Source organism: Orcinus orca, chromosome 15, assembly GCF_937001465.1.
Source record: "Orcinus orca chromosome 15, mOrcOrc1.1, whole genome shotgun sequence".
In the NCBI taxonomy this organism is placed as follows: Eukaryota; Metazoa; Chordata; class Mammalia; order Artiodactyla; family Delphinidae; genus Orcinus; species Orcinus orca.
This window is the reverse complement of record NC_064573.1, coordinates 66007771-66033277: the sequence shown is the minus strand read 5'-3', so window position 1 is coordinate 66033277 and position 25507 is coordinate 66007771. Positions and strand designations below refer to the sequence as shown.

The 25507-nt window shown below is 56.1% G+C and overlaps 3 protein-coding genes across 6 annotated transcripts; 1 reads left to right on the top strand and 2 right to left on the bottom strand.

Annotated features, from left to right (window-relative positions):
- Positions 1-14: 14 nt before the first annotated feature.
- Positions 15-2730, bottom strand: SELENOM (selenoprotein M). The gene is made up of 5 exons (XM_012538230.3): positions 2350-2730; positions 1122-1157; positions 882-916; positions 442-520; positions 15-358 (listed from the first exon to the last, which is right to left on the bottom strand). The coding sequence occupies exons 1-5, from the start codon at positions 2467-2469 to the stop codon at positions 200-202; spliced, it is 429 nt and encodes a 142-aa protein (XP_012393684.1). The 5' UTR covers positions 2470-2730; the 3' UTR covers positions 15-199.
- A 6384-nt stretch (positions 2731-9114) lies between these two features.
- On the top strand, positions 9115-19207 carry INPP5J (inositol polyphosphate-5-phosphatase J). 3 transcript variants are annotated; one of them, XM_033412753.2, is made up of 14 exons: positions 9115-9312; positions 9556-9751; positions 11413-12482; positions 12820-12933; positions 13055-13163; positions 13375-13491; positions 13825-14000; positions 14398-14509; positions 14650-14759; positions 14896-15079; positions 17645-17782; positions 17931-18008; positions 18135-18239; positions 18438-19207. In XM_033412753.2, the coding sequence occupies exons 2-14, from the start codon at positions 9647-9649 to the stop codon at positions 18942-18944; spliced, it is 2925 nt and encodes a 974-aa protein (XP_033268644.2). In that variant the 5' UTR covers positions 9115-9312; positions 9556-9646; the 3' UTR covers positions 18945-19207. The 3 variants fall into 3 exon arrangements, with proteins under 3 accessions (XP_033268644.2, XP_033268642.2, XP_049553862.1); XM_033412751.2 differs by having other exon boundaries at positions 9116-9312; positions 11395-12482; XM_049697905.1 differs by lacking the exons at positions 9115-9312; positions 9556-9751 and having other exon boundaries at positions 11619-11715.
- Positions 15572-25104, bottom strand: PLA2G3 (phospholipase A2 group III). Of its 2 annotated transcripts, XM_004283704.3 has the most exons (7): positions 24447-25103; positions 23292-23424; positions 22903-23037; positions 22301-22608; positions 21547-21676; positions 21322-21438; positions 15572-20689 (listed from the first exon to the last, which is right to left on the bottom strand). In XM_004283704.3, the coding sequence occupies exons 1-7, from the start codon at positions 24958-24960 to the stop codon at positions 20476-20478; spliced, it is 1551 nt and encodes a 516-aa protein (XP_004283752.2). In that variant the 5' UTR covers positions 24961-25103; the 3' UTR covers positions 15572-20475. The 2 variants fall into 2 exon arrangements, with proteins under 2 accessions (XP_004283752.2, XP_033268645.2); XM_033412754.2 differs by lacking the exon at positions 22903-23037 and having other exon boundaries at positions 24447-25104.
- Positions 25105-25507: the final 403 nt, after the last annotated feature.

Here is a 25507-nt window from a genome sequence, read left to right as displayed (position 1 = left end):
GAGTCGAGTCTCGCTGAAGGCGGAAGGGGATTTAGTGGAGCTGGGAAGGGAAGAAAGAGGGTTAGGAGGGACCCCCGCAACTCCATCCCTGCTGGCTCGGGGACTGGGCGTCGGCCCTCAGCGAGGGTGGTGCTCCCGGGCCGCTGAGCGCTTCATTCTGTCCCCAGGGCTCAGGCAGGGTGGTGCCGCGTCCCCAGACCTACAGGTCAGCGCGGTCAGGAGCGCCTTCGGCGGGCCTAGCGGGCGCCCGCAGGTACTCTGGGGGCACAGCCTCGTCGGGCGACGCCTTGCGGTAGAAGCCGAGCTCCTGCACCAGCGCGTTGATCTCCTCGCGAGTCATGTCGCTGAGTGGGATTCGCTGAAGCAGAAGAGGGGCGGGGTCAGCGCGCCGGGCCCCGCCTCTCGCCCCTCCTCCCCACTGTCCACCTCCCCAGGCCTCACCTCCAGTTCCTCAAAGCGTTGGCCCAGCAGCACGAGCTCCGGGTCGGCCCCCGGGAGGTGTTTCATTACCAGGTTGTGGCTGGAGATGGTGTTAAGGTGGGTAGTGGTGGGCGGAGGCAGGTGGGGTCTCCTGGGGACTTGCCGATGTGAACACTACCTCGTCTGCCCAAGCAGGGCAGGGATACCCATTTACACGTGAGGAAATTAGGGTTCGAAGAAGTAAGGGGGTCTCCTCTCTGTGCCGGTGTCTGTGGCAGTCATCACTAGTCAATTTCTCTTGCCAATCCAAGACCACCTCAGAATTCGCTGGGCAGCCACTATCAATCAATCCCACTTGTTAGTTGAAGACCATTTGTCATCCCTATCTGTGAAGTTAAGTGGAAGGAGATTCTTGCAGATACCCTCCCCTTTCTCCCTCCCCAAGAACAGAAGGAGGATACTAGAGTGGGATGTCCTGGGTGACGAAGGCCTTCACCTGGGGAGGAACCAGAACATCAGACCCCAACCATCTCCAGGTACCAACAGGAAACTGAAGCCCAGTGAGGTCACACAGCAAGCAAGGTGTAGGCTCCTGACTCCCAGCCCAGGGAACCTTCCCCACCTGGTCATTGGGACCATGTTGCCCACCCCCAAAGAGGCTCAGGGGGGACAGAACTGGGGATCCCTTCCTTCAAACTCACCTCCTTCAGGCGATTAAGCTGTCATCCCCCACATGTCTGGAGGGGAACAAAATGGCATAGGTCAGGAGTAACACATCTACCCTCACCCTCATTCCCCAGCTGGGCATTGGGTTGAGCTGTGAATTACTCCCTGGAACAGCAGTTCCTAAGATGTGGAAGTGGAGGCCCCTTGTGGGTAGAAGGAGGAACTCTGTACAGATGGGAAAGCCGAGGCCCACCCACACCAGAGGAAAAGAGGAGCAAGACCAGAAACCCAAAGGAAACTTACCAGCCTTGGGGCTCTTGCCTGCACAACTTACTGACTCTTGACCCATGCCCAATGCCCAAGAGAAATGATCACCCTACCCCCTCAGACCATAGAGACCTGGACCTGGTCTTTGGCCCCTAGAACCTCAGGGTGGAGGCAGACCAGAAGGAAACAGCTCAGAACTTCCCTGAGAGGCCCTATTAGAGACACCTACCATCTGGTCCCTACCTCATCCGGTGCAGAGCTGGCTCTCCCTGCCACCTGCAGCCTAGCCCTACAGACCATCTGGTTGCTTCCCCAACAAAGGAGGCTGGGAGGGCCCCTCCCTGTACTCCCTGAAGGGGAGTCCAGACCCCAGAATTACCATTCTAGTCCTCCCTCCTCCCCGCCCTCGCCACCCCCCTAGCTTTTTTCAGGCAGAAAACCAAGGCCCAGAGAGGGTCTGTGATGATCCAAGTTACACAGGGACTTTGGTGGGGCATTTCATGGCAGGGGAGGGTGGGGGGATTGCTGAGGAGTAAGAGTGGTAAGGCAGTTCCCAGCCAGGTGGCAGGGAGGCTCCCAGAAAGTCTCCTGTCTCCCAGGCAAAGGGAGTGAGACCAACCGGAACTGGGGTGGGGAGGAATTCCAGGAAAAAGAGAAGTGATGGGGGGATGGGAGGTTGGACTCCAGAGGACAGATTTGGGAAAGTCATAGGCCGGAAGAAGTTAGGGGACAGGGCCAATGTGTCTGGGGCCCAATGTCTGGCCGGATGGGGAACTGGGGAGGGTTTCAGATTTCCAGGCCTCAAGATCGGTGGTCTCGGGCTTCCACGGTGGGTGCTGGGGCGTTCTGGGGCTAGGGAGTGGGAGGGACAGTCCTGGTGCCGAGGGGGACATGGGAGTCGGGAGGGTCCTGGGTCAGAACGGGCGGTGATTCCAAAGCCAAGGGGCCACGGGGTTAGGGGTCGGTGGTGCCTAGCCTGGGGGCCGCCGCACTCACCTCTACCCGGCCTCGGGCCAGGCCGTGTAGACGGTTCCAGTCGGGCCGGAAGGCGGTGGTGGCGGCCGCGACTGCCGCGAGGAGCAGCAGCAGAGGCGGCGAAAGCAGCGGGAGGCGCATTGAAACCCGGCCGAAGATGATCCGCAAGCTAGAGGTGAACCGTCCGGCCACTGCGCCACGTCTGGGCCCGCGAGCTGGCCAGGTCCCTGCTTGAGGTCCCACCCCGCTAGGGACCACGCCCCCAGCTCTCGGTCTCCGCCCAGGGCCTGCGTGGGGGCCGCCCGCGCTCTCCCGGCGGGGTTTGGGCTCCTCTCTGGCCCTCAGCCCTTTACTTTCCCAGCCCCGAGAGTGTCCACCCTCCCTCTGCTGACAGAGAGCATGGACGCTCCGACAGGATGCGGCCAGGCAGTGCCCCCTCATGCCGGCAGGGGGCGCGGGCGGGATGCGGACGGACACGCGAGTTTCTGGGTCAGACACCCGATTTGAAGATGGGGAAACTGAGGCCTGGGGAATCCTTTTTTGTGTTTTTCATTTCTCTGGATGAAATTCCGATCTGGATTTCAATTTCCTGAGCACACGTGTGGCGATGGGAATATTACGTCAGTGCTGGGAGGATAAAAGGGTTAATACACATTAGAAAGCTCTTTAGAACAGTACCTGGCACAGTACCTCAGAATGGCCCCATGAACTCCGTTTTACAAGTTAGGTAACAGACTCAGAAAGGTAAAACAATTAAGTTGTGGATCTGGGATTTGAACCTAAAACATGCCTGTGTTCATCTCACCAAGACAAAGATAACTAGATCAGCATGCTACTTCCTCTCTTCAAGCCTAAGGCAGACACAGCACATTGATCACAATGCTCTTTCCCACCGAATCTAGCCTGGGACTCAGAATCCTCCTCAACATCAAACCAAGGCTGCATTATGACCAGTTTTGCCTTCCTGGGCCCCTTCCTTTATTAAAAAACATATATTAAAAATTGGATTTTACAACTGCTTTGATTTAATAAAATGAATGTAATCCAGGCTGGATTCATGATTACTTATTCATTTTTTTCTTCCGATTTTAAAGGAAGTTAAAATTAAAATATTTTTGTGGACCCCTAAAAGTATGATGGGCCCTAGACACTGAGCCTAATGGAAAAGTCAGTTCTGCCCTTTGTTCATACCCTGCTACCTCCCATTCACTGACTTGATTGTGAAGATATAATAATAATAGACTTAGGGCTGTTATTTAATATCCATTCTCTATAAATGCATGAGGACACAGTAAATATAATTGGTTCTATCCAGATTATTGAAATGACAGGCTATGTCTAACACTCTATTTACTGCAGTGGAAGTGGGAATTCATCCAAGCTTTCTGAAAGGCAATTTGACACAGTAAATCAAAACCCTAAAAATATTTCTTCTACCCAGTATTCCACTTCTCAGAATTTGACCCAAAGTAATCTTCAGAGAGGGAATCAATTGTTAGGTCAAGATGTTTATCAAGACACTGTTTATCATGGTGAAAAACTGGAGAGAAGACAGAAGCATGTCACAGCAGGGGATGAGTTAAATAAATGGTGATACCTCCTTAGGGTAGAGAACCAAGCAATTGTTTAAAATGATGCAGCATACTGTTGAATGACATGGAGAATGTTCATAGTTATGGTATTAAATTTTTTTAAAAAGCTATGAAACAGTAATATCAGCTGGGAGTTGCGATGCTCTGGGCTGCAAGTCAGAGAAACCTCAAGTTTAACTGGCTTAAACAATGAAAGGAATCTGTTAGCTCAAATAACAAAATAGTCCAGGCAGGGAGGGCTTCAGGTGAGGTTTGATCTGGTTGGTAAAGTCACCAAGACCTGATCTCTTTCCATTCTGCTTCTATAACATCAGCTTATCATTAGCCCAATTACCTTCATGGTGTCAGGATGGCTGCCGGTAGTAACCAGTACCACCACAGACTTCTTCATTCATATCTAACCAAGGGGAAATCTTTTTTTTTTTTTTTTTTTGGTAAACTTCTCAGGAGAGAAAACAAGCTTTCTTTCCCAAAACCCCCAGCAAAAGTCTCCTTATATCTCACTAGGTCCATCCATGATCTAATCAAGTGTCTGGGGAAATGCAAATGCTCCCTGGCTTAACCAGTTGGGACCCATTCCTGAAGATTGTCAAGGATATGAGCTGCAATGGATGTATGGCGGCAACAGAGTAGCCAATGGATTTTATAAAATATGTATATATAAATACATACGCCTTCACCAAAAACCATAATCTAAAGGAAACAACCCAAGAAGTCAAAATGGTCATCTCTTGGTAGATGAAATTATAGGTGAATTTTTTTTCTCCTTTACAATATTTTTCTGTGTTTTCTATAATAAACATGTGTTACCTAAACACAAACAGTAATATTTGTTAACAAAAAGAATGGGTCATATGCCATGGGTTCCCTCTACCCCACCCCACACCCCAGCAAGGGCCTCAGATTGGCTGAATCCAGAGGCCCCGTGGAGCCCATGGCTTTTCTGCTGACAGAGCCAAACCTCAGCACCCCATGGGCCCACACTGTTCACTGGACAGGTGCCACCAAACCACCCTCATTGCATTAACCTGGACTCTGTGTCCTGGAGGGGCCATAGCCTGGGCTGCTGAGTGTCGACTAGCCAGCTAGTGGAACTGATGGTAGTGACTGGCCACAACAGTACCAGGAACATTCCGGCATCAGCAGTCATGGGAGGCCCAGGATCTCCCAGAACAGATCTCTGCTCATAATCCATGCCTTTATGGGGCAGTTTGTCATCTAGGCCAGCAGCCCTGCTCAGGTGGGGCTGGGTTTGGGGTTTAGTCTGTGATAAAACCAGGCTCAGACAAGGTCAGGGTCAGTCCTTAGCCTATGCCCAGGTTCAGAACTGAGTCTGGGGCTGGAGTCAGGGCTCAGTCAGTGACTGGGATTTGGTCTCCGTCTGTGACTATGTTCAGGGCTCAGCCTTTGACCAGATTCAGTGCACAGTCTGAGGTCAGGGACTAGTATGTGACCAGAGTTGTGTGACCCAGGGTCAGAGCTCAGTTTGAGACCAGCGTTCAGTCAATGATTAGATTCAGGGCTTAGTCTGTGACCAAGATCAGGGCTCAGTCTGCCACCAGGTTCAGTTAATGACCAGACTTGGATCTCAGTCTAGACCTGGGGCTCAGTCTAAAATCAAGGGTTAGTCCAAACCAGGGTTAAAGTTCAGTCTGTGACTGTGGCTCAGTCTTAAGCTAGGATCAGCGCTCGATCTGGGTCCAGAATTGAGGTCTCCAGTTGGAATCAGGCTAGGTCAGGCTTGGATCAGGCTCAGTACTTGACCAGAACCAAGGCTCAATCTAGAGCTGGGGTAGAGGCTCAGTCTTAGTGTGGGATCGGGGCTCAGTTAACACCAAGATTAAGGCTCAAGCTGGATCTGGACTCAGGGCTAGGGTTTAGTCTGGCTCTGTGCTCTGTTCTGAGCTCCAATATAGAAGTTTCTGGAGACCTGGGCACCAAGGGCAGGTCAGCATGCAAGAAAGGAGAGCCCCCAGGCAAGCTTCTGTCCCTGCAGTAAACCTCTCTTTGCCTGCTGAAGCCAGTTGTCCTAGAGCCTTCTAACCTACATGGCTCTGCTGCCCGAGATCCCCTCAAACCAGAATAAAAATAGCCATTCACTTCAGAGCAGCTGACAGCGGGTGCCAGCCTGCCTGGGAGGAGGGGAAGCTGAGGAGAGGAAGGAAGGATGTTTGAGCTCAGGCCCCAGCTGTGTGACCTTGGGAAAGTCACTCCTCCTCCTTGAACCCATTCCTGAGGAGCAGAATGGGAGGTGAGGATGACACCTGCCCCAGAGGTGAGAACGAGGGGAGAGTGATATAACATGTGGCAGTTGGTACCAATAAGGAACTCTGGAGTGAAGCCTTGGGAGGAAAAATGCTCCTCCAGGTCCTGTATACTTTCTCCTCCAGGAAGCCCTCCTTGATGCTTACCTCTTCCACCTTCCCACACTACCCTGTAGCACCCTCTATGTCTCAAAACATTTCTCAACTAGTGGCCACAGTGTGACCTCCCTCACAGGTGACCAGCGAGCAAAACGAAGAGGACAGACCCTTCTGTACCATTACCATCCTCAGGTGCCCCTGGGAGGTGGATCGAGGAAGAGGAAGAGGAAAGAGGAAGAAGCACGTCTCTCTCTCCCTTCCCTACTTCTGGGGGATTTACTCTGAGCCAAAGGGCCATGAGGGCACGTGTCCAGAGTTTGCATCCTTTCACAGCCGGAACCTTTCATACTCCATACCTTTGCACCTGCTGCTCCCTCTGCTTCCCGGGGTGTTTCTTCTCTTTTCAGTTTGGCAATACAGATTCTCCTTCAAAGAATAGGTTCAACAGGAACCTCTGTGGGGGAGAATTATCCACCATCTCCCTGGGAACCCCATTCTCTGTCCCCTGCTGGCTGTGTAATCCCTAGGCCTCAGTTTCTTCCTCTGTCAAATGGGGATCTTATTACCAACATCACAGGGTTACTGTGGAGAGTAACTGAGATAATCCATCAACCACCTCCTTTCCTATCCCTGACCCGAACAGCCTGGAGGGTAGCACTAAGATTTCTAGGGTGGGGCAGGAAAAGATGTACTCTCTGCCTCAGTACACCACCCCCTACCCCCAGGAGCGAGGGAAGGGAGGGAGCCAGGAGGTGTCTCCGGAGACAGCCACCTCCAGGGGGGTGGTTCTCCCTGGCAGCTGCCCCCAGCCTGCCACCCTGAGCCCCAGAGCCTGTTATCAACCTCCTTAGTCATCACACCAGGAGCTCAAATATAGCTCTTACCCTGTTCTCTTCTCAGCCAAGGTCCGCCCCCTGCCCCCTTCCCCTAGCAAGGCCATGTCTGGGTCTCAGAGCCCCTTTTCCTTCCCCCCGACCCAGGAATGCAACTATGCTGGGCCTCAGTTTCAGCATCCTCCAAATGGGCAGGTTGGAATAGATGATGATGATGGGGATGATGATGATGATGATGATGATTGTGGTGGTGGTGGTGGTGGTGATGGTGGTAACTCCAGGGAAGCTGCCCTTACTGAGAGCTTGCTTGTGCCAGGCTCTGTGCTAAACTCTTCAGATGTATTATCTTGTTGAATTCTTACTGCAATCTTGGAGGTATGTACTGTTTTTATCTGCCTTACACAGACCAGGAATCTGAGTGACTCTCCAAGTAAATCAGTGGCAGAGACAGAAACAAAGTCCCCTGAAGGATCTGAGCTCAGGGAGGGGACATGGTGGAGATCCTGGCTGCCCCACTGGGGCAGAGGAGCCCTTTGAATACTTATTTGCATGACATTTGCCTGGTTTCTCAAGGACATTGATGCCCCTGTCTCAGCCCGGATGGTTGAGCCCTAGGACTGGTTCCAGGGACTTGGATCTGTCTCCCATCACTTCCAGGATTGCAACAGAAGCCAAGTACTCTTGGGGGCCTCAGTTTTCCCATCTGTAAAATAGGAGTCAGAGGGCTAGGCAGGGTAAGTTCAAAATTTCCTCCCACATCTGGTGGCCTGAGCACCACCACCCTGTTCACGCTCACTTCCTCCCTCACCACCACCCGCATCTTCACCTCCAACTCCACCACCACCTCTTCTTCCGTTAACATAACACCCCCACCACCTCGTCTGCCCCCATCCCTCCTCCACTGTTACTATAACCCCCATCTCTTCATTCTAGCACCTCCACCATCACCAACCTTTGTTATCATCTCTACTATTGCCATCACCATTACCTCCACTACCTCTTCTATCACATCCGTCCCACCACTATCACCTCCACTTTGCCAGCACTGTCACCTCACCACCACCACCAGCACTGTCAGTCCTCACTTCCATTATCATAATTACATACATTATCATCTCCACCCCTTCGATCACCACTGTCGTTACCTCCCCCATCACCAACGTCATCACTTCCACCATTATCACATTTCTACCCCAGGACCCTAATATGGCCTGGGTCTCTGCCCCTGCAAATTCCAGCCTCATAGAGGTGCTAGCCCAGAAACACAGACTAGACTCAGAGACTAGCAGAGGTGGGAAGTCCATCCAGGAGAGGGAATGAGGTATCTGTCCACGTGACTTTCATGCAGGTGACCACACCGGTCCATGAGGATACAGAGGTGACTGTTGATCAGCAGGGAGCTCTGGGCACAAAACTCTGATCATTTTCTGCCTAAACTGAGTGAGATCATTCCTCTGTAAGCAATCAAGCAGTTCTAGAGGAATCAGGGTTTCAGGGACTGATTAGCAGATAAGAGTGAGAGTGGGGAAGAGGCAGAAGCAGAGCCCACAGCTATCTCCGGCCGTATCTGAACCTGTCACTCATTCACTCTTCTCACTGATTGATTGATTCATTCAACAAACACTTCCCTAGGTCTGTTGGAGACCAGGCCCTATGCTGGGTCCTGGCCAAAGAAGTTCCCAGACCTGTTTTTGACCCTCCTGCCAGTCTGTTCCCCCACTGCTGGGCCTTTCTCCACCCCAGTTCCCTTCCCCCAGACATCCCAATTGACTCTTGTGGTTCCTGGGTCACTGAGGCTCAGGGGACCTCCCCAGCTCACCAGGTGACCTTGAGCAAGTCCCTCTCCCAAGCCACACCCAGTGAGTCTTGGAGGAGGAAAGCTGAGAGGAGCTGGGCTGGGCCTGGCTGTGAGGACATCCAAGGGCAGGCTCAAGGTGTCTGCAGAAGAGGAGGGGCCAGTGCTGAGGTTGAGATGGGAAAGACTCCAGTTGCTGGAGCCTGAGTGTCTGGCTCTGGGATGGGAAGGATAGAGCCAGGCGAGGGGCGGGCACCAAGGCCTGAAAATGGGGCAAGGGTGGGGGCCAAGGCAAGCCCTGAGCTGGCAGGGAGTCAAGAAGGTCACAGGATCAGAGCAGGGACTCAGGTGTCTCTGAAGCCCTGGAGAGGGGGCTGACCTCTGAGCTACCTTACCCTCAGGTGTGTCAATGCCCCTCCCTTGAGCAAGGGCTGGCCAGGCCTACTGGCTGGAGGGTGGGAACAGAAAGACAGCTTCCACTATGCTGCCAGCTGGGACCTGTGCCAGGCCAATGGACCCACTCCCCCTGATTCCTCCCCCACCATGACCATTCCAGGCTCAGCAGCCAGTCCCCAGGGGGTAGGCCACCTTGCCCTGGCTAGCTCTATGTTGGGAAGTTGGTGCCTGTGTCTTTAAATTCTCAGCAGGTTGAAACGGCTGATGACATCACTGGTTCCCGGGAGCTAGCAGAGGAGCTGGAGCCCAAGGGAACCCAGGCTGCTGGGGGCTGCAGACATGGAGGGCCAGGGCATCAGTGGCAGCGGGAGGCTGGGGACCCAGGCTGGCCTGGGCCCCCTGCCCATGCCCCATGGGATTTCCCAAACTGGGGCACCCTCCAAGGTAAGACCCCTAAATCCTAGTTCCCCCATTCCTGATCCTTAATCCCACACCCCCCCACATACTGCAGGCACCCTGGTGCCCCAGCTGAGGGGCTGGCACTCTCCTCTGCCCACCAAGCAGGGACTGGGCAAACAGGGTACCCTAGGGGCTGAGGGGGTAGTGATGGGACACTCAGAGAGAGATGGAGTTAGCTGTCTCCAGGACCTCCTGGGAAAGCCCTGGACCAGGTATCAGGGGACCCAGCTGTGCTCCAGCTTTGCTATGTGACCTTGGGCAAGTTGCTTGTCCTTTCTGAGCTAATGCAAAATGAGGAGGCTTGTCCCTGAAGACTGAAACTGTGACATCTGGGATGTCTAAGTTGTTAGTGCTGGAGGCGGTGTGTGTTTGGGGTGGGGGTTTGGAGTGGGACACTAGGAACCAAGGAGGATGCCCAAAATGCAAGCCTCAAAGATCTGAGTTTGGGGACAGAGGTGGAGGCAGAGTTTCAGATTCTCTGAACCAAGCAGGACACGGGATGCAGACAGAACTGCATCTCTGGAGGCAGGGATGGGGCCACCCCAGGGTGAGTGTAAACCTTCGTCTACCCTCCCTGGCAAGGGACACTTTATCCTGACTTCTGGAGACAGGGGCATCAGACAGGGACAGATGGGAAAGGAAGAGGAGGTCCTTGCAGGGCCCCACACCCCCCACTCCACCTGCTGGACATAAAGAGGATACCTGCTTGCCTGTCCTCACAGGTGGGGTGACAACGGTAAGAGGGTACAACTTGTGCACAGTGGTGCGGCGCCAGGATCAACAGAATCCTGGACTTGCTCTGGGTGTTAGAATCACACTTGGGAGGAATGACTATTCCATGGAGCTCAAATGGAAGCCTAGCAAATTTTGGCTCATACATGCAGAGGATATGAGACCTAGGCTTCCCAGGATCAGGTGTGGCCAGGGATCCTTCACCAGGGTCCTTCATTTTAAGACAGGGAAACTGAGGCCCTGGGCAGGGAAGTGCTTGCCTCAGGTCACACAGAGCTGGGCTGGGAATCGACATGGCCAGTCCCAACCCAGGCTCTTGCTCCTGCACGGAGCTCTAGGAATGGGTGACGAGGACAGAGAGGGCTGTGACCAAGGAATTGGGACGTGGCGGGGGGAACCTGAGGGTTCCTGTGTACTGTGGAGGAAAGGGGGTGGTGTTTAACAGGCTGGCCCCAGGGTGTCCTGAGTGGGAAGATCTGGGGGGTTCAGATCAGTAGCCCTTGGCTAGGGGAGCAGCAGGGACTGCAGGGGTGGGCGGTGCTCAGGGAAGCTGACTCCAGCCACCCAACACTCCAGGGTGGCCAGGGAGTGGGTGCCAGCCAGGAAGGCAAGGAGAGCCCTCAGGTCCAGGCTCACACTCTGCCTCCTTTGAGTTGGGGGTCTTAGTTTCCCCATCTATGAAAGAGGTGTCACAGGTGAGGGAGGGGATAGGTTTCCATGTCCTGTTTCCTCCAAAAGAGAAGCTGATTCACAGCAGAATGGATTGAGGTGAGAAATTAGGAAGAACTTCCTCAGAAAGATGTGCCTTTCTTAGCTAGACAGAGTCTGCTGGGGTCTATATGGAAGTGGAGGCCTGGTTAGGGTTGACTCTGAGTCTCTGACTTGTCCTATCCAAGATGGACTCACGTTTTCAGCTCTCAGCAAAGGAGAATGCAGCACCAGTATGCTCGGAACCAAGGTTGGCTCTGACACCTGTGGGGCCACCAGCAGCAATGCCATCTTCCTCAAAGGGGCCAAGCCTGGCTCTGGCGTCTCCCCGACCCATCCTGGCTCCAATGTCTACCCCTGGAGAGCAGAAGACAGCTCCTGCCCATCGCAGCTCCAGACTGGCTCCAACACCTGTGGGCCATTTGGTGGTGTCTGCCTCGGCTGGGCCGAAGCCTCCTCCAGCTACCCTGGGGCCCAGGCTGGCTCCACTGTCCAGGGACCAGAAGCAGGTGCCACCTGCCTCCATGGGACCCAAGCCAGCCCTGGCTGCTTCAGGCCTGAGCCTGGCCGTGGCATCTGAGAAACAGCCCCCACAGCCCCCCTCCAGCTCTTCCCCAGTGCCCAGTCCAGTTCTGTCACCCTCTCAGGAACAGGCCCTGACTCCAGCATCCATGACATCAGCCCTGGCCTCTGTGGGATGGACACCAGCTAAACAGAGGGATGCCCCAGCCCCTAGACCTCTCTCCCCTTCAGAAGGGCATCTCCAGCCCCCCACTCAGACATCTGGTCCTGTGGGCTCCCCATCCTTGATTCAAGCCCCCCCAGACCCTCGGATCTCCCCCTCCTTCAGAGCCCGGCCTGAGGCCCCCCGCAGCAGCCCTGAGGATCCTGTCCTGTCCCGGACACCACAGACTCTGCCCCTGGATGTGGGCCAGGGTCCTCCAGAGCCTGGCACTCGCTCCCCCGGACTTCTCTATCCCACCTTCCGGCCAGGGGCCCCCTTAGCCCAGACTTTGCCCCCACCTCTGCCCAAGCCACCCCGATCTCCCAGCCGCTCCCCCAGCCGCTCCCCAAACCGCTCCCCGTGTGTCCCCCCAGCTCCTGAGATGGCCCTCCCCAGGCCTGGCACCCAGGGTGCCGGGCCTGGTGGGCATCTGAGCCCCAACCTTCAGCCCAGAGAAACCCCAGCCCCTCTTACCACCTCCTCTTCTACATCCACCTCGTCATCCTCCTCTTGGTCAGCTCAGCCCACCTGCAAGAGCGACCCTGGCTTCTGGTGAGGGGCCCTCTCCCAAGACATTGCTGGGGCTTGAACTCTAAGACTAGCCATCCTTCTAGGGTGGCTTACCCTACTCCACCCCAGCTGACCTCCCTGAGGAAGATTCCCTGTGGGTGTTAGGCCCACTCTGGGGCCCTCGGAAGACAGCATCCTCTCCTAAGGGACTTGCCTACCCCGCCTCAGTTGATCTCCCTTGGAAGTCCTGGGCCCACTGTGGGTCCTTCTGAGGGCTTATACTCAAGCTTATTTCCCCAGAAAAAGCCCTGTGGGAGGGAGGTTGAGGGTAAGAGAGTGGTCCCCAGTAGTAACCCCTTCTGTACCCCCACCTCCCCAGGATCACTGTGGTCACATGGAACGTGGGCACCGCCATGCCCCCCGATGATGTCACATCCCTCCTTCACCTGGGCAGCAGCGATGACAGTGACAGGGCAGACATGATCGCCATAGGGTGAGGGGACAGGGCGAGTAGACTCCCTCCTGAGCCCCTCCTGCCTCCCAGACCCTCTCCCACGGGAGGGGTTTCTAGGGCGCCCCCCCCAATCCGAAGGCCGCCTCACAGTCCCCCACAGGTTGCAGGAAGTGAACTCTATGATCAACAAGCGGCTCAAGGACGCGCTCTTCACCGACCAGTGGAGCGAGCTCTTCATGGACGCACTGGGGCCCTTCAACTTCGTGCTGGTAACTCCTCCCTCAACCCCCGGGCAGGTGGAGACCCCTGGATTACTCGGCCCTAGCTCTGCCTTGATTCACCGTGGGGCCCGCTGGGCCTCGGTGGCCGGGTCCATGAAATGGGAAGATGGAAGAGCAGACCTTTAAGAACCGGAAAAGGCGAGGGCGGGGGCGGGGGAGTTGTGTCCTGCCTCTCAGCCTCCTCACGCCTCTGCTGCAGGTGAGTACTGTGCGGATGCAGGGCGTCATCCTGCTGCTGTTCGCCAAGTACTACCACCTGCCCTTCCTGAGGGATGTGCAGACTGATTGCACGCGCACTGGCCTGGGTGGCTATTGGGTGAGCGTGGAAGCGGCCTGGGAGGGTACAGGGCCCTAAGGGATCCGTAGATTAGTCCCCGGACCCCCGCGTACTGGCAATATCCCCTCCCCAAGCTACACCCCTTACTCTGAGGCCTGCCTCTCCCCACCCACCCCCACCCCTCGTTTTCTAGACCCCGCCCCTTTCTGTCCCCGCCCCTCCTATTGTTCCACTCCTTTCCCTAGAACCCACCCCTCTCCACACCTCCACGGGTCCTGGGCCTCACCCGCTGACCCCGCCCACCCTAAGCCCCGCGGGCCTCACCTCCTAGCCTAGGCCCCGCCCATAACCCACCCAACCTTGTTTCCCAAGGGCAACAAGGGTGGAGTGAGTGTGCGACTGGCCGCCTTCGGGCACATGCTGTGTTTCCTGAACTGCCACCTGCCGGCCCACATGGACAAAGCGGAGCAGCGCAAGGACAACTTCCAGACCATCCTCAGCCTCCAGCAGTTCCAGGGGCCTGGAGCTCAAGGCATCTTGGATCACGAGTATGGGCCGGGGCGGGACCTAATGGGGCTTGGGCGGGGCTAGTGAAGGAGGGGTGGGACTCAGGGGCGAGACCTGTGCGCCTAGTGGGGAGAGGCGGGGCCTATGGGGGTGGAGACCACCCACACTATAGCTAGGAACAAGAAAGCTGGTAAGTTTGATGGGGAGGTGGAGCCTGCAGGGTGGAGCTTTGCTGAGGGGCAAGGCCTTGCTAGGGGTCGGAACCTAACTTCTAGGTCTACACCCCCTGCGGCTCCGTGGTGGGCTGGCGGCCCTGCAGCAACCCACCCACCCTCTGCGTCATCACTAGGAGCAGCTGTCGGGTTGGATGGGGGCAGAGAAGGATCTGGGCTGGGCTCTTCACCCCCATGGACCCCGCTGACCCCCACCTCCGAACAGCCTCGTGTTCTGGTTCGGGGACCTGAACTTCCGCATCGAGAGCTACGACCTGCACTTCGTCAAATTTGCCATCGACAGCGAGCAGCTCCACCAGCTCTGGGAGAAAGACCAGGTGGGGAATCCCAGCCTGGACCCCAAAACCCCAAGCACACAGAACATGCCCTAGGACCACCTGTACCCTAGGCTATGGTCCTTGCCCTCACCTGCCCTGTCCAAGCTCTTGTCCAATTCTGTGCTTCTGGACCCTCACAGCTCAACATGGCCAAGAACACCTGGCCCATCCTGAGGGGCTTCCAGGAGGGGCCCCTCAACTTTGCGCCCACCTTCAAGTTTGACGTGGGTACTAACAAATATGATACCAGGTGAGCTCAGAACTGGGATGAGAGGTGGGGATGTGGGCTGAGGTCTTCTGGATAAGGGAGACAGGAAAGAGAGACAGGAGGCAGAGGTGCCTTGACCCCCAACCCCTGATACTCAGCCTACCCTTGCCCACCGCAGTGCCAAGAAGCGGAAGCCAGCCTGGACAGACCGTATCCTGTGGAAGGTCAAGGCTCCAGGTGGAGGTCCCAGCCCCTCAGGACGGGAGAGCCACCGGCTTCAGGTGACCCAGCACAGCTACCACAGCCACATGGAATACACTGTCAGCGACCACAAGCCCGTGGCTGCCCAGTTCGTCCTGCACGTGAGTCCTGGCCTCATCCTCCCCGCATGACATCCCCAGGCCCAGCTCAGCAACCCACTGCCCACCGGTAACCCCTTAGACCTGCCCTCAGCAGCATCCACTTGTCACAGCAGACTGGGAATGGGATTATGATCTCCATTATTTATGTGCGATGCCATGCGGTATGTGCGATCTTAGTTCCCGGACCAGGGATCGAACCCATGCCCCCTGCATTGGGAGCTCAGAGTCTTAACCACTGGACCACCGGGGAAGTCCTATGATCTCCATTTTCAGGTGAAAATTCTGAGGCCCAGAGACACAGCACCCCTTGCCCCGGGTCACATGGCTACTAAAGGGAAGGTTAGGATTTGCACCCTGGCTAGTCTGATTTCAAAGGGTATACCTTTTCCACTAATCTCTATTTCCCCTTTTCTGAGAAAGGCTAGGGCAACTTATGTTAAAATTCACATATATAATAAGACCAGCCACGAAAATATTTACTCAAATCCCATGTAGCATTCATTCACATTCATTTATTATTTTTTTACCATCTTACCATATGTGATGGGGAGGGGGAGTAGAGATACAAAAAAATACAAAGCTAAACCCTATATAGTTACTATAAAATTTAGCATTGTGTTTAGGATTTTTTTAATTATAAATTTTTATTGATTTATATATTTATTTTTGGTTGCGTTGGGTCTTCTTGCTGCGCGCAGGCTTTCTCTAGTTGCGGCGAGCGGGGGCTACTCTTCATTGTGGTGTGCGGATTTCTTATTGCAGTGGCTTCTCTTGTTGCGGAGCTCAGGCTCTAGGCATGCAGACTTCAGTAGTTGTGGCGCATGGACTTGGTTGCTCCATGGCATGTGGGATCTTCCCACACCAGGGCTCGAACCCGTGTCCCCTGCATTGGCAAGTGGATTCTTAACCACTGCACCACCAGGGAAGCCCCTGTGTTTAGGATTGGGGCTCCTAGCTGCCAAAGGAAAAAGGGGAAATCCGAGAATGTCAGAACTGGATCTTAGAGACCATGTAGTCCAACTTTCTGTTAGTGGAGTAGGCATGCGCCCCAAGTTGCACACAGGCTCAGCAGCAGAGTGGGGTGGAGCCCAATTTCCAGTCCTGAAACTCAACTCTGGGCTCTCCGATTCTCTTGATCTGATAAGAGGGAGCCCAGCAGACCAGAGAATGTTTTCCCTGCTAACTTTGTCATATGGTCAGTCAGAGGGACAGTGGCCAATGTCCTCAGCTGGGAATGGAAATCTGCCCGTGTCTGGCCTCCCATGACATTTGGTAAAAGCCTTGAGTGTGAGGTTTAACCCCCAATCAGGGACCTCACCTTGAGAACCACTCCTTTTGGGTGCCCTATCCTTCCCTCCTTATCTAGAACCCTGTCTCTTGTAAAACATTACCTGTTGAGCACCTACTATATGCCAGAGCCTGCGTAGCCTACTTCATGTATGTCATCCCTTTGAATACTGTGGTAGGCCCTGAGGATGTCTAAATTCTCCTCCCAGTTTTACTGATGAGAGAAACAGAGGCTCAGAGAACTTAAATCTCTTATCCAAAGCAACACAGCACAGGACTCAGAAGGAGTTTTGACCCCACAAGGCCCTAAAGGGTATTTCCAAGAGCGCAACCTGGCCAGACCTGTTGTTAGGAACCCACAGGCAGGGAGAGGATGTGCTGGTTTCTTCTGGAGCAGCTTGGCTTAGAAGCTGAGGAGGGAGAGAAAGTTGAAACCAGATAAACAGGGGAGCAGACAAAGCCTGAGGCTGGCACCACCGAGTCTTTCCCTGAGGGACAGAGGTGAAGCCAGTACCCTGGCCACCTGCCACCCCAGCAACCCCATCCACATGGTGAACCCCTGCTCAGCCTGGGGTGACCCTGAGAAGAGAAGATTCTTTTGTCTCCATGGACTGATGATAGACAAGGTTAATAGTGGTTCCTTAATACAGGTGGGGAAACTGAGTCTTACTTAGCCTGATGAGGGGCTTATCTGAGGTCATGAAGCAGGTTAGTAGCAGAGCCTGGACGGTCTCCAGCCATCTACCCAGAGCTCTTCTTGCCTGCTCATGGGTGTTCACTTTACTCCAGAATATCCAGTGCATCATGGGACTCCTTTGTTAGCTTATAGGCAAGTCATTCATTGAGCACCTACTGTATACTGAGAAGTTTATAGGATGCTTTATATGGTATCTCATTGAATCTGCAGAGCAACCCCAAGAGTTAAATAAGATCATCAGAGTTTAAGGACAGGAGCCCTTCTATTCAGAGAGGTCAAGAAACTCACCTTGGGTCACACTGCATAACAATGGCAGAGCCAGGGCCAAACCCACAGTCTACTAAGCTTCAAAGCTGTGTTCTCACTCACTCCCTAAGGAGGCTAAGGACAAAAAGAGCCCTGAGCTGGGAGGCAGGAAACCTGGCATTCATCCTAGACCTGTTCTTCCTCAGTTTCCCAGCCTGTGCATTGGCTTCAAAGGCCCTTCATCTCAGCCAATTTGTGCTGACGCAGGCCCAAGGACTCTAGGTGCATAGAATACTAGAGGGTCTCCCCTGATGTTGCCCCCTGCCCCTGGGCAGTTTGCCTTCAGAGACGAAGTGCCGCTTGTGCGGCTGGATGTGGCAGACGAGTGGGTGCGGCCGGAGCAGGCTGTGGTGAGGTACCGCATAGAGACGGTGTTCGCCCGCAGCTCCTGGGACTGGATCGGCTTGTACCGGGTGAGACGGGCAGGGGTGGTCGGTACATCGGGGAAGGAAGGGCCTGAAGGGGCAGCCAGGGACCCATGTGGGGTCCCTGGCTTCCCCAGAGTTTCAGGCTGCTGGGGTCAGACCTTAGGGGTCACGACCCTGATTGCTCTCGCCCCAGGTGGGTTTCCGCCACTGCAAGGACTACGTGGCTTATGTCTGGGCCAAACACGAGGATGTGGATGGGAACATCTACCAGGTACTTAAGGGGAGGGGGAGAGTGGGAGGAAGTCCCCATTGCCCTTGGGGGCTCAGGATTCAGCTTGAAGGGTCCTGAGGCTGCCTCCCTCATCCCAACCTGGGCCTAAACCCCCTGGCCCACCAGGTGACATTCAGTGAGGAGTCACTGCCCAAGGGTCACGGAGACTTCATCCTGGGCTATTATAGCCACACCCACAGCATCCTTATCGGGGTCACTGAGCCCTTCCAGGTAAGTAGGCCAGGCTGCAGGGTCAGGGGCGCCAAAGGAGTACTCAAAGTCCTCTACAGCTTCTACATTCTGTTCTGTGACCTCCTACAAGTATCCTGACCTTCCTGGGTCTGCCAAGGGGGAGGGCAGGAGTGGTTCCCAGAGGCCTCAGTGGCCGGTTGGGGAGAGGGGCACCCCAGTGACCAGCCTTCCCCCCAGATCTCACTGCCTACCTCGGAGCTGGCCAGCAGCAGCACAGACAGCTCGGGTGCCAGCTCGGAGGACGAGGATGACAGCACCCTGGAGCTGCTTGCATCCAAGTCCCGCAGCCCAAGCCCTGGCAAGTCCAAGCGGCACCGTAGCCGAAGCCCAGGTCTGGCCCGCTTCCCCAGCCTCGCCCTGCAGCCCTCGTCCTGTGAACGCCGTGGCACCAGCCGAAGCCCCTCGCCCCAGAGCCGCCGCCTGCCTCAGGTAGCCCCCAACGGGGGCAGTGATGGTGGCAGCCGGGGCAACAGTGAGGAGGGGCCCCCTGGGCTGCCTGGGTCCTGGGCCTTCCCACCATCTGTGCCTCAAAGCCTGGGGTTGCTGCCTGCCTTGCGCCTAGAGACCGTAGACCCCGGTGGTGGCAGCTCCTGGGGACCCAATCGGGAGGCCCCGGCCCCCGACAGCCTGTCTCCCAGCCCCCAGGGTCAGCAGGGCCTGGAGGAAGGGGGCCTGGGGCCCTGAGGGTGAGGTGGGCAGGCAGGCCCAGGTGGCCCCCTGGGGCTCTGCCCCAATCTTCTGCAAACCCACCTGCCTCCCTCCTGCTGCTGCTCCAGCTTTATGTGCACCTGCCACTCTGTTCTGGCCAGGGGTGGCCAACTGGGGTCCCCCAAACTTGGTCCTGGCACCTCAACTGTGACAATCAGCAAACCCCTATCCCAGCCCCCATCTGGGATGGGGGAGCAAACCTAGAGGTCATCAATTAGGAATTAAATTCTCCAGCCTCACTCCTGACTTCTTCCTAACTTGTTAGCAGTCTAGGGTTGGGGGCAGTCAGAGGAAGGGACTAAAGAGATGAGAGGATGACAGATCTGACAGTTACCAGGCACCAGCTGTATACATTACACATGCCATGTCCTTTAAGCTGCACCACAAGTTGTGGTGTTGAGTTCAGTGTAGTTCTTAGCTCCATTTCACAGGTGAGCAAACTGAGACCTCCAAGAGGTTATGTGAACCTTTAAAAATCAGATGCCTAGGGCTTCCCTGGTGGCTCAGTGGTTGAGAGTCCGCCTGCCGATGCAGAGGATATGGGTTCGTGCCCCGGTCCGGGAAGATCCCACATGCCGCGGAGCGGCTGGGCCCGTGAGCCATGGCCGCTGAGCCTGCGCGTCCGGAGCCTGTGCGCCACAACGGGAGAGGCCACAACAGTGAGAGGCCCGCGTACCGCAAAAAAAAAAAAAAAAAAAAAAATCAGACGCCTAAGCACAGTTTGGCTGTGTGCTGGAGGGAGGGAACATTTACTAGGTGCTGAGTGCTGTCCGTGAGTTGGTTCGCTTAATTCTCAACAACCCTGTGAGGTAGGTCCTGTTTACACTCCCCTTTTTCAGACGAGGAAACTAAGGCTCAGAATGAAGGCGGTCTTTTGCTTAAGGGCACGGGGGAGATCTGAATTTAGGTCTAGGGCAGAAAGAATGGGCCAGGGCTGGGCCAGGAAGAGCATAGGAGCTGTTAAGCGAAGGGGTCCCCTGGGGAGGTGAGTTGGGAAGCCCCTTTCTAGCTTCCGCCACCCTGGATTCAGACACAGGCACTTCTGTGACATCCCTCATTCCCCACCTGCTGCCCTAGACCTCAGCAGGCAGACGCTGGGGCTTCCCTGGGCAAGTTCTTGAGACATGCATTAATTTTGCAACATAGACATATATGTACCTCCTCCTGGTACCTCCTGGGGCTGCTGCAATGTTACCTTCTCCCCATTCCCATCTGGATGTTAATTTCTCTGGGAAGGCCCAAGCCTGGGGCAGCAGAATGAGCCTCCTGAATACCACATCCAAGCACAGAGGGGTTGTGTCACCAGCCCAAGATCACCCAGCACAGCAGGAGACGTGGTCCAGCATTTGGGTCTTGGCCCCCCCACCATACCCATGCAGCCCTCTGGCTATCCACAAGAGCCCGTCCATGCTTCAGTCTAACACGTGGAGGGGAAGCTGAGACCCCCAGGGCCTAGCAAAGCCAGGAACGAGGTCCAGTCTTGTGCCCAGGAGAGCTGGAACTGAGGTCACTGGTTCCAGGATTTCTGCTGTCCTTCAGGTCCTCCGGCTCCCTGGGTCAGCTGCAGACACCGGTCATAGAATGACATCGGGGCCTTTGGGTGCTCTGAAGTCCATGCCTGCCTGTTGTCTGTGCCTGTCCCCTGGAGCTGGAGTTGCCTCTGCTGAAGTTGCCGCAGGTGCCGAGCTGACACCTTGATGGCCCTGGGGTCTTTGGAACAGCTGTGAGGAGAGAAAAGTGGGGCAGGTGGTCATAACTGCCAAGAATCCCACCCTACTCTGCAGAGAGGGTGACCAAGGCCCAGAGAGGAGCAGGGCTGGGGCTGGGAGGGTGGGGGGCTGTTACACCTAGCAGGGGGCAGGATAAACCTGGGTTGGCACCCAGAGGCCCAGGTTCTGCCACTAGCTGGCTGCAGAAACCTGGGTCAGTCTGGGCCTCAGTTTCCCTACCTGTGAAATAGGAAAAGTAACAGAGTTAGCTTTGAGAATCAGAATTGAAATGAAATTGTGGATTATGGGGTAAGAGTTAAGCAGGTGTTTCACTATGTGTCCTGCAGGCCTTGGCCTATGTACGTCACACACGCCACTTCCTTGGCTTCTACCTCCATTTTATAGGTAAGGAAACAGGTGTTGGAGAGGTTATTCAGCTTGCAAGGTCACATAGGAAGTAAATGACAGAGTTGAGATGCAACCTACATGGGCCAACTGCAGAGCCGAACCCAGGGATGATGACAGTGGAGCTCAGAGGTCCCCTGACCCCCTCCATCACCCTCTCAGCCCAGGTGCACAAAGGGAGCAGAGGCAACCCACCCCTTGGGAAATCCCCCATCCCTCCTGGCCCTGATGTCACTTACCCTTTGCCCTCAGCACAGTCCAGTGGAGGGGCCAGTTTGAAGCAGGTCATGCCCAGCAGCTCCCAAAGTATGTTGGCGCCCACAGGTGGGCTGTGGAGCCTCAGGAAGCGTGCCAGACTGAGGACAGAGGCAGACTCAGGCTGGGGCAGGGCCTCATCAGCCAGGTGTCCCTTCCCAGTGCCTGGCAACAGGCAGCCCACCCCCAAGGGTCCAAGCAGGCCTCACCGGCGCGTGCAGTTGCAGTGGAAGAGGGGTTCACGGGCATCGTTGAACAGCTGGAACTTGGTCTTCTGGGGCCCGATCTGATGCTCACACTGGTCCAGGCGGCGGAAGCCGCGGCAGGCCTGGCGGGCACCTGGGGGCAGGTGTGGTGGTGAGAGGAGCCCTGTCCGATGCCCACTGCCATCTGGCACACATGCTCTGTCCCACACACACAGTGTCCCTCCATCTCATGCCCTTTGTGCCTTCAGAGTGCCTCACACATAGGAGACGCGTGCACGTGCACACACACACACAGAGCAGTGCTGCCATGGGGAAGCCCAGAGAGTCGAGAGTGGTCAGAAAAGGTTTCCTGGAGGCAGAGGCTCCTAAGCTGAGGCTGGAAGAGGGGAAGAGTCAGGGAGAATTCTCCAGGCAGCAAGAAGAGCATGTGCAAAGGCCCAGCAGTGGGAGAGAGCAAGTGGCTTTAGAAGAACCAAATGAAGTTTGTGGAACTGGAGTTTCGACTGGGGAGTAGGATCTGCAGGACCAGACTCGACAACCCCTGGGTGTTGGGACATCATGGTGGGGCCTCAGCGAGGAGTGCCATGGACAAGTTTGGAGCTTACAAAAATCCCTCTGGCTGTAGCACGAGAGAGGTTGGGAGACCCCAGAAGGAGCTCAGAGCAGGAAAGGAAGCAACACAGGGGCCCCCCACCCTGAACAGAGTCAGGGACACCTCCTTACAACAGGAGCCCCCAAGGTTAGGTTCTGAGCTCACCTTGAGGTTTTAGGCCACGCCATAGTCCCTGGAGGCCTGAATCAGTGACCTCCAGCTGGACTATGGAGGCCACATCAGGCCCAGGGGAGGCCACAGGGGCCTGGAGGGCTGTGGCATTGGCTTGGCTGGGGTACTCGGACTCTTTCTGCTGTGCTGGCCACTTCTGAGGGTGCTGAATCCACCGAGGCTTGCTGGGTGCTGGGTTCTGAGGACTGGGAGTCAGGGGAATGGCAAGGGAGCTCCAGGAGGCATTGTAGAAGGTCCTGGGCTGGAGACGGGCGAGGGATACAGAGCCATATGTTCTACACCTGGGAGGTAGCACATGGTGGCAATTGGTAACCCAGAATCCCCCCTCCCAGAAGTCCCCAGGTTCATCTCCATGGAGATCAGGGCTGTGCCAGTCCCACCCCTCATCCCACATCCCACTGGGTCCTGCAGGGCACCCAGGGAGCATCTGCATCCTGGGCCCAACCCTGAGGAGAAGACAGGGAGGACGAGGCATCATTCCCTGGAGGACAGACATACAGAAAGGCTTCCCTCCCAGGTTTGGAGCCCGAGCTCCCCACTGGCTGGGAAGGGGCTCGAAAGGGGCAGCCACATACCCGCCCCACCAGTACCACTCCACACAGGCCTCCTGGTCCTCCAGGACGAAACAGGGGATCGCCAGCACGTTGAAGAAGGCCACGCCCACGATGTCAGAGATGGAGTCCCGCTGGTTATGCAGGCACTGCTGGAACCTGTCCCAGAGCCAGCACTCAGGTTCCTGGACCACAGAGAGCTACTGGCTCCTCTCCCAGACCACCTGGTCGCTACCAGCCAGGTGATTTGGGGTCCAAGTGTCCCCTCTCCTGTTAGGCCTCAGCTTTCCCACTGCACAGTGGACTCCGGCTGGCTGATCCTTTAGGATTCTCTGGAATCCCAGACTCTGCACCAGGTAATCCCGGTGGATAATCCCACCCCAAGTTCCCAGCCCTCCCTGCCCACCACCAACCTGGCATCACAGTTGCAGTGGGAGATGGTGTGGAGTCGGTAGTTTCGGATGCCATAGTTGTACTGGAAGGGTGAGACAGTCTGTGGGCAGCGGTCGTGTTCCTGGCAGCAGAGATCGGGGCCCTGGAAGACCCCTGCAGGGAGCGGAGGGGGCACCAGCTCAGCAGGGTCGTGAGCACCACATGCCGGCTATGCCCGCGTGGTGTTGGGAGCAGAGACCTCGTTCTCATCCCAGCCCTGATACAGATGACCTGGGTTGCCTCAGGCCTCTCCCTGTGGGACTCACAGTTCCAAAGCTTGAAGAGAACACCCAGGTACAGCCTCTGTTGGGCAATTCCAAGTGCCAGGCAGCCCACCGAGGAACCCTTGCCCATGGAAATATCTTCCTCAGGTGAACTGGTGTCTGCCTCCAGAGTTCTCGGGCTCACACCACAAGTGAAACTCCAAAGTTATGAATGTGTGTGGAATGGAATGGTAAACAGCAGGGTGCAATCTCGCTGGCACAATGAGGCATTGTCAGGATGCCAGCCTGCTCCAACTCAAGTGCCAAGTCCTCCTCCCAGCCCTCCACGTGTATGCACTGACAGCTGTACCGAGAGTGCAAAAAAGCCATGCATGTTTTTCACCACCTGAGCAATGATGCCCTTTACTGAGCATCTCCCAAATGCCTGGCACTTCCCACACCCAAGCACACAGCAGCCCTGGGAAGGAGGTGTCACGTTTATTGTACAGGTGAGGAAACAGATTCAGAGAGGGGAGGTGACTCGTTCAGCTCGGAAGGGCTGAGCTGGGATTTGAACCCAGGCCTCCCCTCCCACTCGGCGTCCCCTCCACTGGGCACCCTGTGCCCATAAAACCTCCTCTTGGGTAATGTTTTTTTGGCTCAGCCGACCCTGGATCCACCCCAGCCAGCCTCCTTCCTCAGATGGTAATTAATGAAGCCTCCCAGGTGTGAGTAGGACCTTTCCCATCTATAACCACATTCAAGCATCCCATGATGAGATTTATGGTCACCCCATTTTACAGATAAGGAAATTGAGGGTCAGAGTGGTTAAGTCACTTCCTCAGGACACACAGCCTGGGAGAGTGGGTACCAGGGCTAAAGGCTGCATTTCCCCCCCACACCAGCCCCCCTGTCCACACACCGATGGCTCACCCAGCTCCGAGGTGTTCCCGGCAGAATCCCCAACTCCACACCACAGTGTGCCAGGCATGGTCCAGCCTCTCTTCACTCGCTGGTTCCCCATGCCAGGCGCTCCACTCTGCCCTGCTGCTCTCTTCTCCCTGGTCTCTGCTGGACTCTCAGCAGGCCCTCTGCAGGCCTCCCGCTGACGCTTAAGGGTGGCCAGGGCTCTCTGCAGCTCAGGTCCAGGGGTGTGGATGAAGGAGTCCCGGGTGATCTCACCAGCACAGAGGGTACTGAAGGCTGTAGTGAGCTCTGGCTCATCCTGCCGGCTGCACACCTGCAGCCTCCCGTGCCCATCCCAGCGGGCATGGAACAGGGCTAGTCCCTGGGCATCCTTGCCCAAGAAGCTAAGGAACCCCAAAGGGCTGCCAGAGATGGGTCTGGCCAAGTGGCAGGAGGTGCTGTGCAAGTGGAGGGCAGGGGAGTCCCCCAGAGCTGCCCCCAGGAAGTTCAGCACCCCCAAGAGCACCACCAGAACCCCCATTCCGCCCTGGCCCAGCCCAGTCAGACAAAGCCCCCGGGAATCCTACCCTGGTGGGCCCACGAGGCAGCAGCTCTGTAGCTGAGCGGAAGCGAGCCCAGCCGACCCGGTGCTGCGGGGCCAATGAATGGAGCTTTGGGAGGAGTAGGAAGGAGGCTGGAGTATGGGGTGATCTGGGGCTTGTAACTGAATCCACCGGCTGGGCAGGCCGCTGATTGGCTGAGGAGTACACTGGCCGGGGCCCACGCCCCCACTTGGCCTGCCTTTCTCCACGCCTTCCAGTCACCTGCCACCAGCCTCGCCTGGATGGGGACGGTAGGAGCCAAAGCCCTGGGCCCTGGGGGCAGGGGCCAGAAGGGGGATCTGTATCTCCCTGGGGAGGGAAGAGGGTCTGGGGGCTCAGAGGAGGCTCCTAGAACTGGTCATCCCCCCATCCCAGGGATGGCCGCCAAGCCCACCTCCATGAAGCTGGCAGAGAGCCACGGGCTTCTGCCAAAGCTGGGTAAAGGAGGTAAGGGCAGGGCTGGGGCTCTGTGGCCACACCCCTCCC